Source organism: Centroberyx gerrardi, chromosome 2 (genome assembly GCF_048128805.1).
Source record: "Centroberyx gerrardi isolate f3 chromosome 2, fCenGer3.hap1.cur.20231027, whole genome shotgun sequence".
Lineage (NCBI taxonomy): Eukaryota > Metazoa > Chordata > Actinopteri > Beryciformes > Berycidae > Centroberyx > Centroberyx gerrardi.
Genome location: NC_135998.1, coordinates 28,261,668 through 28,277,716, shown reverse-complemented (window position 1 = coordinate 28,277,716; position 16,049 = coordinate 28,261,668). Strand labels below are relative to the sequence as shown.

Here is a 16,049-nt window from a genome sequence, read left to right as displayed (position 1 = left end):
GTGTGTGTGTGCGTCACAAATATGTGAGTTGATGCATTTTCTGCATTTAACCTAATGATCATGTTTTGTTTCTGTCTGTCAAAGGAGTAACTGCCATTTGGGGGATTGAAAAGTGCAAAGGAGAGAGACCGCTGTGAGGATTTGAAAGTCCATCAAAGGAGCCAGAGGAGAAAAAAGTTTGCGCATCAGAGGGGAAGCAGCGAATAGTGAAGATGGGGAGGAAAAAGATTCAGATAGCGCGGATTATGGATGAACGGAACAGACAGGTAAGCATGCAACATACACAGACACATACACACACACTTAACTCATTCTCTCTCTCTCTCTCTCTCTCTCTCTCTCTCTCTCTCTCTCTCTCACACACACCCACACACACACTATAGTTCCTCAATCACACACTGGGTTTAGTGCCAAATGTGATATCATACTGTCATAAGATCCTCACAAGCTGTGTCTGTGTGTGTTAGTTTGTGTGTCTGTGTTCAAAATGTGCGTATGTGTATTTTAGTATTTTGAAAAATACACCAAGACTAAGACCTCAAGTGCTACCAACAGATCACATAATCACATCATTTCCCATGTGTGAAAGCATATTATTCTAAACATCACTTTAGCGATCTGACCATAAACAATGCAAAAGAAATTACGACATTTGCACGGAGCAACGAGGGCTCATTATCAACAGTACTCAACTTGCCCATGCCTGCATTGTCACACACAAGTGCACACATATAAACACTTGCACGCACACACACACTCACACAAGCCCCAGGCTGGGGGAGCGGTTCCTCTCTTCCTGTTATGACAGGAAATGCAGGCACATATGCTTCCTGACCCCCAGAGGAGGGCAGGACTAACCTCGTCACAAGCTTTCCTTGGACCACATTATGGCATGCTGAGGCTTCTGTGTGTGTGTGTGTGTGAGAGAGAGAGAGAGAGAGAGAGAGAGAGAGAAAATGAGAGAGAAAGGCTTTATCTTTAAGCCATATAAGATGCACATAGCATCAGAAGCAAACAGCATATAAATACATCAATATTGAGTTTTTTTATATTGACTTTCTGTTTCCTTTTTCCCTCTCTCCCTCTCTTTTCTCTGCACTATGTCTCTTTTCCCTAGGTTACGTTCACCAAGCGTAAGTTTGGTCTGATGAAGAAAGCGTATGAGCTGAGCGTGTTGTGCGACTGTGAGATCGCCCTGATCATCTTCAACAGCACCAACAAGCTCTTCCAGTACGCCAGCACAGACATGGACAAAGTCCTGCTCAAATACACCGAGTACAACGAGCCCCATGAGAGCAGGACCAACTCAGACATTGTGGACGTAAGTAATACACACACACATAGATAGATAGATAGAAAGATAGATAGAGTACTTTATTTATCCCCGAAGGGAAATTCCAGTGTTGCAACAGCAATTTACATAAATGACAAAAAACACACACAATGAGGTAGGTAAAAGTCAGAACATGGAATTACAAATATATATATATATATATATACAAAAGCTACTATAACTATAACTACTATTATATATGTGGGGGAGGAGGAGTAGGAGGAAATCCCTGACCTGGGCCTTTCACTCCTGCTTTAGAATATGTAACTGTAAGACATATTATTATATTATATTCTTATTTATGTACACTTTAAATACAAAATGTGCATTGTGCATTCAGAGGAGGAGTCTCCTCTCCCGGCACAGAGGGGAGTCATTGTAGGTGACTATTGCGGTGGGCAGGAATGACCTCCTGTAACACACACACACACACACACACACACACACACAGGCATGCACACACAAGGAACAACATAGTTTAAGCAGTGTATAATGCAGGGTTACCGAAAAGTCTGGAATCATAGGGAAACCACCAAAGCTTGTTGTTGTGTGTGTGTGTGTGTGTGTGTGTGTGTGTGTGTGTGTGTGTGTGTGTGTGTGTGTGTGTGTGTGGTCATGCACTGTATTCCAGCTTGGCTAACACAGACCAATGTGTGCTTGACTGGACCTTGGTCTGGCTTGAATTATGTAATGGTGTTAGAAGAACACAATAGCAAGTGTATGCATATGAAGACACATGCACAGTCACACACACACACACACACGCACACATGCTAAGCGCACCGTGTCACAGAGGTCATAGCTAAGTGGTCAAAGAGGAGACAGGATTGTGGCTCTGTCACACTGACAGAGCATCTGCTGTGGGTCTGAGTTAAAGGAGGGAGGGAGAAAGCAGGATGGTGGTTTCACAGGTTTCTTGCCTCCCATCCCATTGGGATTCACGGAGAGACTGCTTGGTCCAGAGGCACCTGTCAAAAATAATAATAATAATAACTTTATTTATATAGCACCTTTAAAAACAGAGTTTACAAAGTGCTTTGACAGACAAAATAAAAGCAGAATACTCAAAATTTGAATTTAAAAAGCAATGAAACAATGATAAACAGAGATTCAATTCAGATAGGAGGACAGGGGTGGAAAAGAGCAACATTCAAGTAAATAGTGGTACAATCGTAAGATGAAGACCACAATAAACAGTAAGGTTAAAATAAAATAAGATAAAAACGATAAAAAGACAATAGAAAGATGATAAAAAGATGATGAAAAAAGCCAATAAAGAGAGGATGAAGTAGATGAAAAATGATAAAAAATAGTATAGAGCGCACACCCAAAGAAGTGCAGACTAGAAAAAGAGAAAGATGTTCTCTCTATACTGGGTCTATAGGACCTGAGACTATTTTTCTGGTTTGATGAGAACAGTGAGAACCGGGATGAGCTTCTTGTATCCGATCACACTAAACACAACAGTATTGTGGTTAAGAGGAGAATGACGCTCTGGCATGGCACTGCTGTTGCGAACCTGTGAGTGTGAGTGTGTGGACATGTGTCTCTGTGTGTGCACCTGGGCTTTCCTTCCACGGGGCCCACCACATGGCCTCTCAGCCCACCCGGGCCAGGACCAGGACCAGGCTCGCTGTAATCCTCCGTAATCTATCGCAATCCCATTTCCCCTCGTTACTGTAATCTGTCCAGGCTCGCCCTCTCATCTCTGCAGCGCACAACCCAGCTGCTCCTTCCTTTTATTTCACTTGGACATTTCTCCTCCTCCGTCGCCCTCCTTCCTTTCCCCACGCGGCCGACGCTCCTCGCTTCCTTTCCTCTCGTCCTTTTATGCGCCCTCGCGTCCTTTCACCTCTGTCCTCGCTCTGAGCTGAATTACAGAGCGGCCGGGTTAAGCGGTGGATAAAGAGAAAACAGATTGAGGAGGGGAAAGTCTGATCCTTGCGCTGGGCTGTTCAGGAGTCCAGCTGAATGAATGTTTCCATGCCCTCTCTGTCCTTTTGCTCACACACACCCACACACACACACACACACACACACACACACACATACACACACACTTTCCTCCTCTTAGCTGATCTACGTCTTCTCTCTCTGACATCTCAACCTTGGTTTACTGTTTGCAGGATCTGTGGCTCTTAAATATTAAATGGGATACAAAAGCTATATAAAGGTTGACAAATTCAATAGTACATAATCTACTCTCATAGGTGTGTTCTATCCTTATGGACCATGACTTCGGTGTTGTTATTACATGGCTTTTGCAGCGTTTTGCCGACATGATTCTTGTGTCAGCCGACAGCCGATAACATTTGATCCTTAGCCGACACGACCGTGCCGCACCTTCCCACACTCTGATTGGAGGGCGAGAGGGCTATAAGGCTCTCAGAGACATGTGTAATCTCTCACGGTAGGCAACAATACATGGCGCAACATGGCGCGGCGGCTATGCCAAGGTCGCGCCGGCAGTGCCAGTGTGACTGGAGCAAGCACAGCTCATTGGAGGATGTCGATACAAACAGCGGAGAGGAAAGTTTGTTTTAGCATATTTGCCCGTGCTTCCGTTATAATTTAACTTTTTTGCCGAGATGTGAGATCATAAGTTTTCAGTCACTGCGGATGGAGGAATAGCAGAAAAGGGGAAACTGAGTGAGGAATGGGGGTTGGGGCAGCAGGAGCTGTATGACAGTACATGGCAGTGAAAAAGCGCTCGCTACCATTGAAATATCTGCCAGACAGGAATTTAGTAGAAGAGAGGCTTCTTTGTTTTGGTCATCTTTTTTCTAACGTGGGGGGTTGGCGTGTGTGTGTGTGTGTGTGTGTGTGTGTGTTTTACAGGCTGCAGGCCAGCGAAGTAACAGCTTGTTGTATTTTGTACGTTTTGCCTGGGATCTTTGTAGCTATTTATAATGCTGAGTTCTGCATTCCTCACTCTTCCTCTGCTAACCTTATTTCGCTTTGGTCTGCTTTACGGTGTGTGTGTGTGCGTGTGTGTGTGTGTCTGTGGCTCAGCACTGTTTTAGATTAGAAACAGATGAAATTTTCAATAAGGTGGAGCACACACACACCACCGCACACACACACATACACACACACACACACACACACTCACATATGCTCCCAGAGTAACTCCAGTTCCCTTTGTGTTGGCTGTGATCCCTCCCTGTTAAATGGCTGGAAACCGGTAGTGGACTAAAAATAGCGCCGAGCACAGCTAAGAATAGCCATGACGGGCTGTGTGCGTGTGTGTGTGTGTGTGTGAGTGCGGTTTGCCTGTGAATGAGTGAGTGTGTATGTAGACTTGTGAGCCACTGGAGGAAAATTAAGAATAGCAAACGGAAGAGAAGCAACTGAAGTCTGAGTAATCGAGTCTTTACTTCCCTACACCCCGCACCCTTCCCTCTCCTCAGCATGAACCAGTCCAACTTAGACTGGACCAAGTGTCATGGTGGAAAGAGCAGAGACCTTCCACAGGCTCGTGTCTCATATGCTTTCATTTACAGTATGCTTTCCCACTATCAGGGTGAAAACATGCTCTGCTCTCGCTCTTTGGTTTACTGTTTCACAACGTTTTCAACCAAAACTGATCACAGATGTCATAATAAAAAGAAGAAGAAGAAGAAGAATCTTCCTGCAAAAATAGTTGTAATGGTATGAATTGATATGTGAGTAAAATCCCATCCCTACCGATGGATTGTATCGAATGTAATGGTTGACATTGGTTGAACATATAGTACCAGACAACACACTGCTTGGTCACTTCTGAAGGATACAGTTGTAAAAAAGTGTATTTTCTGCTTAACAAAATCAGTTGGGAAAACTGAAGTAGGTTGATTAATAGTAGACGCATTACAATTTCATACTTAGAGACAAATGACTGATGAGAAATCAATCAGAACGTACTTTTTTAATAGTTCAATAGATGTTATCAGGACACTTTTTTGCTTACTTGATGGAATAAAATGTGTCCGTTAGGGCAAAAAGCTTATTTCTTCTTTAGGTATCATGTAGTTACTCTCTAATGTCGGACCAGTGTCCCATCTGCTGCCTGCGCAGGAGTGGTGGGATGGTGTAAGAGCTGCATGTCATATTCCCTGGCACACACACACACAGTATCAGAGCAACTACACGCACACACACACACACACACACTATATACCCACATGCACTCATAGCATCGTCACAGCATTGATGTGGAAGTGGTGGCGAAGACGAGGGGGAGACCACCCACAGAAAAGAAGGAACTGAAATTGGAAAAAAAAAAGACTTGGAAAGGAAGAAACGTGTGGGTAGAGGTGTAGGCGGATTAGGGAGGGGTGCTGGTATGATGGCATTCATCATCCCCCCCCCCCCCCCCCCCCCCCCTCCCATCCTTCTGTCTCTCACTCAGCTGTCTCTCTCTCTGTCTCTCGCCTGAGTACCTTCAGTCAGCTGTTGAAACCACCTGCTAACCTCCCCCCGGCCCCCTCACACACACCCCAACACACACACTTTGACACTCACACACTCCCGGCTGCATCAAGGTTACTCGGTCTAGTGGAAAAGGAAAGAGTAGGGGATTGGATAGTAATGTCATTTAGTGTGTGTGTGTGTGTGTGTGTGCTTGTGTGTGTGTGTGTGTGTGTGTGTGTTTGAAGTGGCAGAAAAGTAGGCTAGCGCTGTCGGTTTTATGTTTTAATAGATGGGCCAGATTGACAGATTGCGAGGGAGGGATGGGGAGTGACGAGGAGCGCTGGGGAGCGCGGGAGCAAAAAATAGCCTTCTACGGCCATCTCTCTGTACCCCGGCTGGTATTGGTGGTGGCCCCCTCCACCCCCCACCCCCCCAACCCCTACCCCCCCTACCCCTCTACCCCCCGTCCTATAGCAAAACAGGTGGACATGACTGGGATGAGTGGGATAGCTGTGCCGGGCCAGCTGCTGAGTTCTGTGTTTGTGCGTTTCCTTGTGTGCACATCCCTTCCAGTAGTGTGTGTGTGTGTGTGAGAGAGAGAGATACTGCAGCAGCGGTCCGGCGATAGACCGGTCTAATGGGCTGTGAAGTGCTGAAGCGGGCCCGGGGAGAGCCAAACCACATACTGTACAACACACATACACAACATCATCCGATACCTGCGCTCTCCCCTTTTACAGCCTGTTACGAGAGCGGAGAGCGGCTTCACCAATAGAGATGAAGCTCCCGACCTCGTTTAGGAGGCATCCTGACATTGTTACCCTGTATTCCTCCGATTCTTCTAATGCCTATCATTCTTTTTGAACTCTATTCTAGTAAAACAGATACCTACAGGCTTACAGGAGTGATTCACTACTTGTTTTACGCAACATTCAGTGGCGTTTCACTCAAGACGTTAGCGGATGAGATACTGTGCAATCTCACTGTGGGGGTATTTTGCTCAGATGGCGCCCCCTTGTGTTTGAAATAGGAATTGCTCTCTTTTAGCTGTAATTCAGCCTCAGAAAGTTTCAAAAGGACTTCAGTGTTCTATACACTGTGCACTGTAGTATATTAGAAATGACAAATCCAAGCTTAATTATACAGATACAACTGAGTTTCAAGTGTGTCATTGTCATCATTAACTGTTCGTGTCTCTTGTTCCTCGCTCTCTCTCCAGACGCTGCGTAAGAAGGGTTTAAACGGCTGCGACAGCCCGGACATCGAGGCGGACGACTCTGCTGGCCAGAGCCCAGAGTCAGACGACAAATACCGCAAAATCAACGAAGACATCGATCTGATGATCAGCAGACAGAGAATTTGTGTAAGTTGACATCGGCCTTGTAGTGGCGGTTTTGCTTTATGTCCTTCCATCTTCCCGTTCACGTCGTCTGACTGGTGTTAACTATCTGACCTAGAGCCTCTTCTGCATGTGTATCCTCATCCAGCAGGCCCTACCTCCGTCTAACTACGACATGGGAGTGTCCATCCCAGGCGGCAATCCCGGCGGACTGCTGTACTCTCACCCTGGTGTAGGGGGCGCTCTGGGTAACCACAACCTGCTGCCCATCACACACACGCACCCGTCTCTGCAGAGGAGCAGCATGTCCCCTCACCGACCCCCCAGCACTGGGAATGCAGGTATGTGTTTGTATGTGTACAATTCCACATAATTACAACAGATTTGACTTTTGGATAACTGTTGTTGGATAACATGTGTCTGTCTGTCTCCCTCTGTAGGTTTGATGGGTTCAGAGCTGACTAACACTGTGGTCTCCAGTGTGGGTAAGACTTGGATTTATTCATATTTATACACTAGACCAGAGATACTCATATACCTTTGTCAGGGAACCAGTTACAGAGAATTAGAGGGCTGTGTGGCCAATTGGTAAAAAAAAACCCAACTGTTATTATACTGTTATTCATTTGTGTTAGCAAAATAGTAGCTCTTATCTTGCTAAAAATAGTGGTGAGGGAAAGTAAAAATTGCAGTATTATCAACAGAAACCTTCCACTACAGCATCAATCATTGTTTAAAATAATTGCATGCTTTAGCTATTCAAAATTTAAAAGAAAACACAGCTATAACTGGATGAAATCACTGAATATTAACTAGTGAACCCACTTTTTGTTTAGACTATGTTTAGACTGTGAAAGAAGGATGTTGCGTACTGTGATGTTCCCATGGGCAACTCACAAGTGTTTCACAGGTTGAAAAGCAATATCATTTTAATTACTCTAGTTTCAGGTTGACATCTGTGGTGAATTTGTGTTAAACTATGAAGGAAAACTATGTAAAAAAAAAATGACCTCCATCTCTGTTCTTTCCTAGGAAATGGCAGCTACAGTAACCACTGCAGTTCCCCGGGGCTGATGTCTCCGGTGGGCATTTCTAAAAGCATGCAGGACAAGAGTCCTCCTCCCATGACCATGAGCCGCAAGCCGGACCTGCGAACACTACTGCCCCCCTCTAACAAGAGCAACAACATGCCGACCATTGTGAGTATTTTCACCACTGTTCTTCATATTGATTTTATCTGGCTCCCCCCCCCCCCAGTCCATTAGTTAAGTATACATGGACTAACATTAGCTTATGCTTTCATTAATGCTACACTCCAGTGTGAGGATTTTGACCTTATGTTGGTGAGTAATTCCTATGAGTGATGTGAATAGTTTAGTCATATTTTTTGTTTATTCCCTCAGTCTTATAGCTTTCTCCATGTTTGTGTTATTGTGTGAATCCTGATGCATTCACCTTTTCCTCCTGTGTGTAGAACCAGAGAATAAATCACTCCCAGACGGCTCAGACGCTGACTACCCCTGTGGTCTCCATCGCGGCCCCGACTCTGCCCGGGCAGGGGATGGGCGGGTATCCTTCAACACTCTCCACTTCTTATGGCACAGGTGGGGTACACAACTCAGCCTCAACCGAAGCTTTATAGTCCTGTGTTTGGTTACAGGTTACCAATTGTACACATGTGTTTTCTTCAGAGTACTCCCTTGGCGGTGACCTGTCCTCTCTGTCTGGGTTTGGAGGCTCCGGTCTTGGATCAGTAACAAGCTGGCAGCAGCAACAGATACAGAATCTACAACACTCAGCACTAGGACACATGGGGTGAGCAGCGTCATCTGTGTGCATGTGTCTCCAGACTTCTGCCTCTTTCTTCTCTAACACGCCTCTCTCCTCTTCCCAGAAACCTGTGCCAGAACTCCAACCTCAACCTCGCCTCCGGCCATCAGAACCTCCACATCAAGTCCGAGCCGGCCTCCCCCCCAAGAGACCGGAGCGTCGGCATGGTCGGCGCGGGGCTCGGGGGCATCACCACGGTGGGCTACTCCGCCGGCCGGGGTCCGAACGAGGCGGGCCGCTCCCCGGGCGACAGCGCGTCCAGCTGCGGGAGCTCGTACGACGGCAGCGACCGCGAGGATCACCGCGGCAACGACGGCTTCCTCCTGCGACCCCTGTCCGGTCAGGAGGAGCGCCACAGCCCGTCGGTCAAGCGGATGCGCCTATCGGAAGGCTGGGCGACATGATGGGTCCCGCCCCCGAGGTCTACAGCCACAGAAAGGGAGGGGGATGTTAGTAGAGTTACCTTATAGTGTTATTATTATCATATTCTTCTTGTACTGAGTGGGGGTGCTATAAGTATAATGGTAGCATGTACGTGAGTGGGGATGGAGTGAAACAATGCGAGTCTCTGATGGCATGTTTAATGTGCATACAGTGATGTAGCACTGTGTATACAACATGTAGCTAGTACACTAGTAATGACTACTTGGAGATCAGGATGTCATTTGAGATTAACCTTGTACTGAATTGGCTGGAGATATGAGTTTGGTGGTGTACATGTATTGCTTGTTTTGTGTGTGTGTTCAGGGGGGTATAAGTAAACAAATATGTTACATGCGCATTTATATATGTGCATATGTATGTAAACTAACAAAGCTAAAAGTAAAGAAGTCTGGTACTCTGTATGGCGAAGCTACTGGTGAGTTAAATAGCTTGATGGCCCAGTGGATCTTAGGAGCCACAACACATGCCATGTTGCAGGTTCAACATATTTGTGCACATAGAAATAAGGAAAAGCACATATAATATGGAACTGTGGAAGGCGGTGCGTGGCAAAATGAAAGAGAAAGAGAGCGAGCAGGTAACAGAGAAAGAGGAGGCGGGATAGTTCCTGGTGAGAGATGAAAGAGAGGTAACGGAAAGAGTAAGAGATGGAGTGTTAGAGTGAGAGATGAGAAGAAAGTCATTTGCAACAGGTTGCATAGAGGAGGACAAATCAAAGATTTCACTTGACGTGAAGAAGCTTATCGAGAGTTCGCGAATACTTCTCGGAGACATTTTTTTAGCGAACTCTGAGGTTTTTTTGGCTAATGCAATCCAGATAAACGACGCGATTAACTTTATTTTCCTATGAAAAAACGAAGCATTTGCGACTTTGTTGCGTAGAAAGAGCCGGTGTGTGTGCCGGTAGCTTTGCGAGATTTAGCAGTCAGAGGCAGCGAGTTAGGATTGCACTCCTAAAAGCCATATCCGACGGGACGGTGATGCTTTGCTGCACAAACTAGTGTTGTTGTTTTTTCTTTATAGTGTTACGTTTTTAAAAAGCTTATTCCTACCTTATTATATCAAATAATGCAATGGATATTTTTGAATGTCTGTGAAATAAGATTGCCTATAGCTCTATTTAATAAGATAATATAAATAAAAAGCAGTAAGAGACAGTAAGTGCAGGTGCACATGATTTTCTATTCAACATTCAGGGACATTTTAAGTCAATTGTGTTATGTAAAGTAATGTAAGTTAAAAAGCCCCCCCCCCATCTCCTCAAAAAAAAAAAAAAAAAAAAAAAAAAGGCTGTGTCGGCTGGTGTCAGTCCCTTTGCTCAGAACAGATGACATTACACTGAGAATCACACAGATAACCTTTCTATTGTACACTAATGGGAACGTATTGCACCTTCCAGGCACCACTTGCATGCCACGCAGTTCTGACACCTCCTGTAATGACTTTGTGATGATTATTAAAACTGGTGTCTGTTCTTGCCGTACCTCTCCAAGGGCATTATGAACATCCGCACACATATCATCATGAGTAACCTGTGCCTTCTACTGTTCGACCTCTGATCTCGCCATCTGAGGCTGACACCAGCCAGCCACAAGAGAAGAATCCAGTCAATTTAGTAAAAGCACAGAAATGGGGGATGATGAGCTATAGTCACGTAGGGCTTTTGTAAATCTCACAGACATCAGAGGTGGCTGGGGGTTGTTCAGATTTGAATATTTTGGGTAAAAAACTGTATATTTGGAGCTCAAACCCTCAGCCACAATCCATGTGTGTATATCCAGTGGCAAAATTCACTATTAAAAACCCCTGGAACGATTACTTATCGGAGCTGTTCTGGCTTGAAAAGGCACTGCTGTTTTAGTTTGCCATGTAGCAATTACAAAATGATGTCTATTTGCAAAGGGCAGAGCCCAAATATGTTTTGTTCTACACTCCTTTTCCTCTGTATAGGTCACTATGGCCGTAGGTCACCGGGCTCGTTGAGTTCCGGCCCGGATTGAACACACCTGATTCAGGTTAGATGGGTAGGGGAGCTGGGAGTAGCTGCAGGGTGGAGTTAGGACGCTAACACAAAAGGGGGGGATGTAGACTAACCAAAGGTATGTTGCAATTCTGCTCACCACTGTCTGAAATACCCTGTTTCATTGTATTTTATTTTGATCCTTTATTAGTAATTTGCCTGGACTTTGTCAAATCTGCAATCTACTTGTACCTCAAATGCTCCAATGTACATGATAACCCACAATGGATAATTACAAAATTGTTGTTTTTTTTAAATTTTATTTTACTTATTAGAGACATGAACGAATGTCCTCTGTAAATGTATTTTTCTTTTCATTACGTGATGGTAAGCCCTGGGCTGTATTCCCCCTCTTTACATGAACTCGAACACGCTGTACTGAACATCTTAGTACTTGTAATAACCATGAGTCAAATGTTCTGAGTGTAAGAGATTCTAAGCGGCATAAGCGGGCCTTTGTCGCCACTTGAAGACAATGTTCCTCACGAGAAGCGCACCTCTGTCGTCACGGTCAGTTCCCTCACTCAGAAATGTGGTATTTGTATTTTGCAGAAAAAAACTTAACAAAAATATACGGGCTCTGTTACATACGTCTGTGTGCTTTGTGGTCATTGCCTGGCTGTCTTCACTTTTCTATTGCCTCATATCAGCACAATTTAGGCATATATATTACTTGAGGAAATATTTCCTAATTTGCATGTTGTCTTCATGCCCTAATGCTGTCAGTGTGGAGAGATTCTGATCCATTTCTAAGTAGTCCAGTAGTCAGAGGAAGGTTTCAAACAGCATCCAGAAGATGGAGCCAGAGTTCCAGTTATCAAGCCACTGTATGTTCCACAGCTGGGCGAGGAACTAAGTGCAACAATAATCGTATTAATATACATTTCTGAATGCGTAGCTGTCGTCCAGTAGAACTATGGTTATGCATTGGCATTACTGACCTGTTATGAGTGGAGCAATTCTTATCTCAATCATTTTTTATTATATTTTATATTTTGGACAGAAAAGAAAATGAATATTCACATGCATCTTAAATTTTTGAAAACATACATGTACATGAGCAGTTGTGCCCACATATATGTGCATGTACAGTACAGGAGAAGACCTGGACACACACACACATGTACATCCAAGTCCGCTGCACATGCCCACATCTGTGCCAGCACAAACACACACACACACACACACACACACACACACACACACACACACACATAGTATGCATATGCATACATGCAAACTTACAAGTTTTCACAAAATAATATGTATGTACACGCACACACACACACACACACACACACACACATGCATAATTACCGACATGCTAATATGCAAATTGTTGATTCTTAAACATTACAACAAGAAGAAGTTGCTTATGAAGTAATATGTTAGGACTTCATTTGTTTTTCATTATTGAACACTGGTCTGGGACATTAGTAAAGGGAATATAACCTCAATGGTTTTTCAGATCAGAATCTCAAAAGAATTGTCAGTGTTTGAGTCATTACAAATTATAACTTATACTTATACTGTCGTTTATTTGACTTCACTTGGCTTACTGCTTCAGCCTAATACTGTCTTTCTTTAACCCTCTTCAGACAGAGGGAAACAACTCTTACCTCCCTGCTGCTGGTATTTGTGTTTGGTTATAGATAGGAGGAGATGAGGAAAATGTGGTAGGACCAGGACGTAGCAGTCGGGTGGATATGGACGAGGCGGTGGTGGAGCCTGTAGAGCAGGTTGAGGTGGAGGTGGAGGTTCATAAACACATGGCTGGCAAAACTGATGAGAAAAACACAGCCAGAGGGCGCCATAGCCTGTGGAAACCCTGTGCTCCACCTCTCTCCATTGTTGTCTCTCAAGTGTATCGTTAGTCTCGCCCTCCTCCCCTTCACTTGGTCACGTTCACACTCCAACACTGTGATACTGATCAGTCACGCACACACACACACACACACACACACACACACTGAACTCTACTGGAGAAGGCCATACTGAAAGCATTTTTTATTGTCCTGCCTGATATTGACATAAGAAATTCCACTGATTGGCCTGAAGGGGGTGCTATAATTAATGGTCAAAACTTGTAACTCCAAACATGACATCACACCACATGTATCCAAATATAAATCACACCACTGGTCTGACTTTGATGAAATGAGAGATGATGCACTTTCTATGTTCTGTTCCTGATGGAGACGCTATAATTAAAGGTCAAAATCGAAACATTAAAAGGTCATAACTGATTTGGTTTAAACTTGGACTTGGACGCATGTTGATTGGCTAGGGGTGCCTGCATCAATCATGGGGGACGACGTGTTTATTACAGTTATTGGTTACAAGCATGTCTCAATGCTAGACTCACTTTTTCAAAACTCTTCACACTGTTAGCACAACAGAAGTCTCTGCGGACCAAACTGTGACTGACTCTTGCCTTGCTTTAACACAAAATGCATTGCTTTAACACAAAAGACACTCAGTGACCACAGCTTTCAAAATTCTTGAATTCTTTTCTCACTCAAAGTCAACCACCAGCAAAACCATGTGTATCTACAGCCCATTTTGCAAATGCTTACATACTCTTTTCAAAACTTAAATTTACAGTAACATGATTTGTATGTTTTGTTTTTTGAGCAAACTATTACAGTATTGACTTTTGTTTTCCTTACAGCAATTTTCATTTACTCTAGTTTATTATTGGAATAACTTTATGGCAAAAAAAAAAAAAAGCACATTGAAGCTTTTCCTGTTTTCCTGTTGCATTCCTATGACTTGTTCCTGTAGTATACTGTAGTACATTCTATAAAGAGGTACCATTCTTACTGTATTTTGTAATGGGAACTTTGTTTACTGTAAAATAAGACATGTACACATGTCTTATACAATTAACAATAACAACAAAAAATATATATACACACAACAAAAAACTAGAGCGCACAAAATGATTTACTACATCAAAGATTGCCATAAAATGACGCACCTACTGTAATGCTACCTGTTGTTAGTGTTTTTTAGGTAATTGTGTTATGAGTGACAAAGTGTTGCTGGTGGAGAAAACTAGTGCTGGTGTTTTGGCAGAATTATTTGATTTTGACACAAGTGTGCAGTGTTTTGGTAGTTTTGGTGCATTTTGGGTGTGAAATGAACTGTTGTGCCAAGCTGCGTGTTGGTACAGACAACAGTGTGAAGAGTTTGGAAAAAGTGGACTCAGTATTGAGAAAAGTTTGTAACCAATTGTAAAAAACTGTAAGTTTCTTTTGGTAACACTTTTTTACGCTTTTACTCTATAATTCATATTAATCTATAGTTTATGGGATTTAGTTAAACTGTACATGGTACAGTTACTACTTATTTATTGTGTAGTATTTTCTATAACACAGTATGTTAAACAATAGTGCAAATATTTTAACATATTTTTTGTTCACATGGTAGACATGAGGATTGAATGCTATTTATTTTAAACAAAAGAAAGTCAAACATTTTACCTTTACTGTAATCTGATATCCCAATCCTCCACTCCTCCATATCAAACCTTACTGCTTATTCAAACAGAGAGGTAGCATACTGAGTCAAGTAAACAGGACGGAAAAACAGAGAAATATACATACATACACACATACACACCTATATATAAACACATAGGTGCCCTATAGGTACATCTTTCTCTCATTGCCCCTCTTTGTGTGTGTATGCTGAAGTGTGTGTGTGTGTGTGTGTGTGTGTGTGTGTGTGTGTGTGTGTCCTTCTGTTTTTCTCACTCCTGACCCGAATGTTTGCTCCACCCCTCTCACTTCTCAGACACTATTTACTTTTTCTACATACTTTTTTTTTTTTTTTTTTTTTTTGATCAAATGCACAGTGGATACCATCAGCAGTGGATAGCCATTGAACTTTTTTTCTAACTATGTTCCTAATGGAAAAGCCTTGATGTTATATTGTGTGACATTTTGTAGGTAAAATAAACTCTCTGATTTATGATTTGGAAACGTCCAATCCACACACAGCCTGAGCAGCCAAACCTGAGCTCTGTTTAGAAGTCGTCAAGGACACACCGTAAGTTGGCCCTCATCCCAGGCGCCTGCAAAGTATGTGTGTGTGTGTGTGTGTGTGTGTGTGTGTGTCAGAAAAGCATGAGATACTCTATTTAATGCATATGCAACACTCTACGAACCAGTAATCCTTTAAAATACCCTTACATTTCCATGAATTCACCCCTTAATTCATGCAAAATCCCCTTGAAATTAATGAAGGGAGTTATTAATGGAGGAGAGCCCATCAAAACCACCTTAAACACCCCTTAATGTTTGACTTTTTTTCTAATTTAGTGTAAAATTCAGGGAGACAGGAACTCATTAACAAATCCATTAAAAACCCATGATACTAACTTTTTTAAAGCTATGTTATTTTGAATGGACAGTTAATGTTTATGTAATGAGAAATTAAGGACATTTCAGGGATAACATTAAGGGGTTTGGTTTCGTAACATGAAACACTTTTAAGTGCACTGTGTCATAGCATACAGTGTACTTACAGCTGTCTGTGTAATGCACTTAAGTTTGGTAAACCTGACCTATATATCTGATGTGGTAAGGTCATATCTAGCCGCCTCTGTGTATCCCTTTTATTCTCACAGCACAGTCCGACCGTCCTGTGGATCAACAGAATGTCTCCCATACCAGCAAAAACACACA

The 16,049-nt window shown here is 43.3% G+C and overlaps 1 protein-coding gene across 3 annotated transcripts; it reads left to right on the top strand.

The window, feature by feature from the left end:
• Window positions 1–112: 112 nt before the first annotated feature.
• LOC139911131 (myocyte-specific enhancer factor 2C) lies at window positions 113–11,948 on the top strand. Of its 3 annotated transcripts, none has more exons than XM_071898643.2 (9): window positions 113–266; window positions 1,118–1,321; window positions 6,945–7,088; window positions 7,216–7,405; window positions 7,505–7,549; window positions 8,097–8,263; window positions 8,539–8,668; window positions 8,756–8,879; window positions 8,959–11,948. In XM_071898643.2, exons 1-9 carry the CDS (start codon window positions 213–215, stop codon window positions 9,296–9,298), a joined length of 1,398 nt encoding a protein of 465 aa, XP_071754744.1. In that variant the 5' UTR covers window positions 113–212; the 3' UTR covers window positions 9,299–11,948. The 3 variants fall into 3 exon arrangements, with proteins under 3 accessions (XP_071754744.1, XP_071754736.1, XP_078143073.1); XM_071898635.2 differs by having other exon boundaries at window positions 7,213–7,405; XM_078286947.1 differs by lacking the exon at window positions 8,959–11,948 and having other exon boundaries at window positions 8,756–8,883.
• Window positions 11,949–16,049: the final 4,101 nt, after the last annotated feature.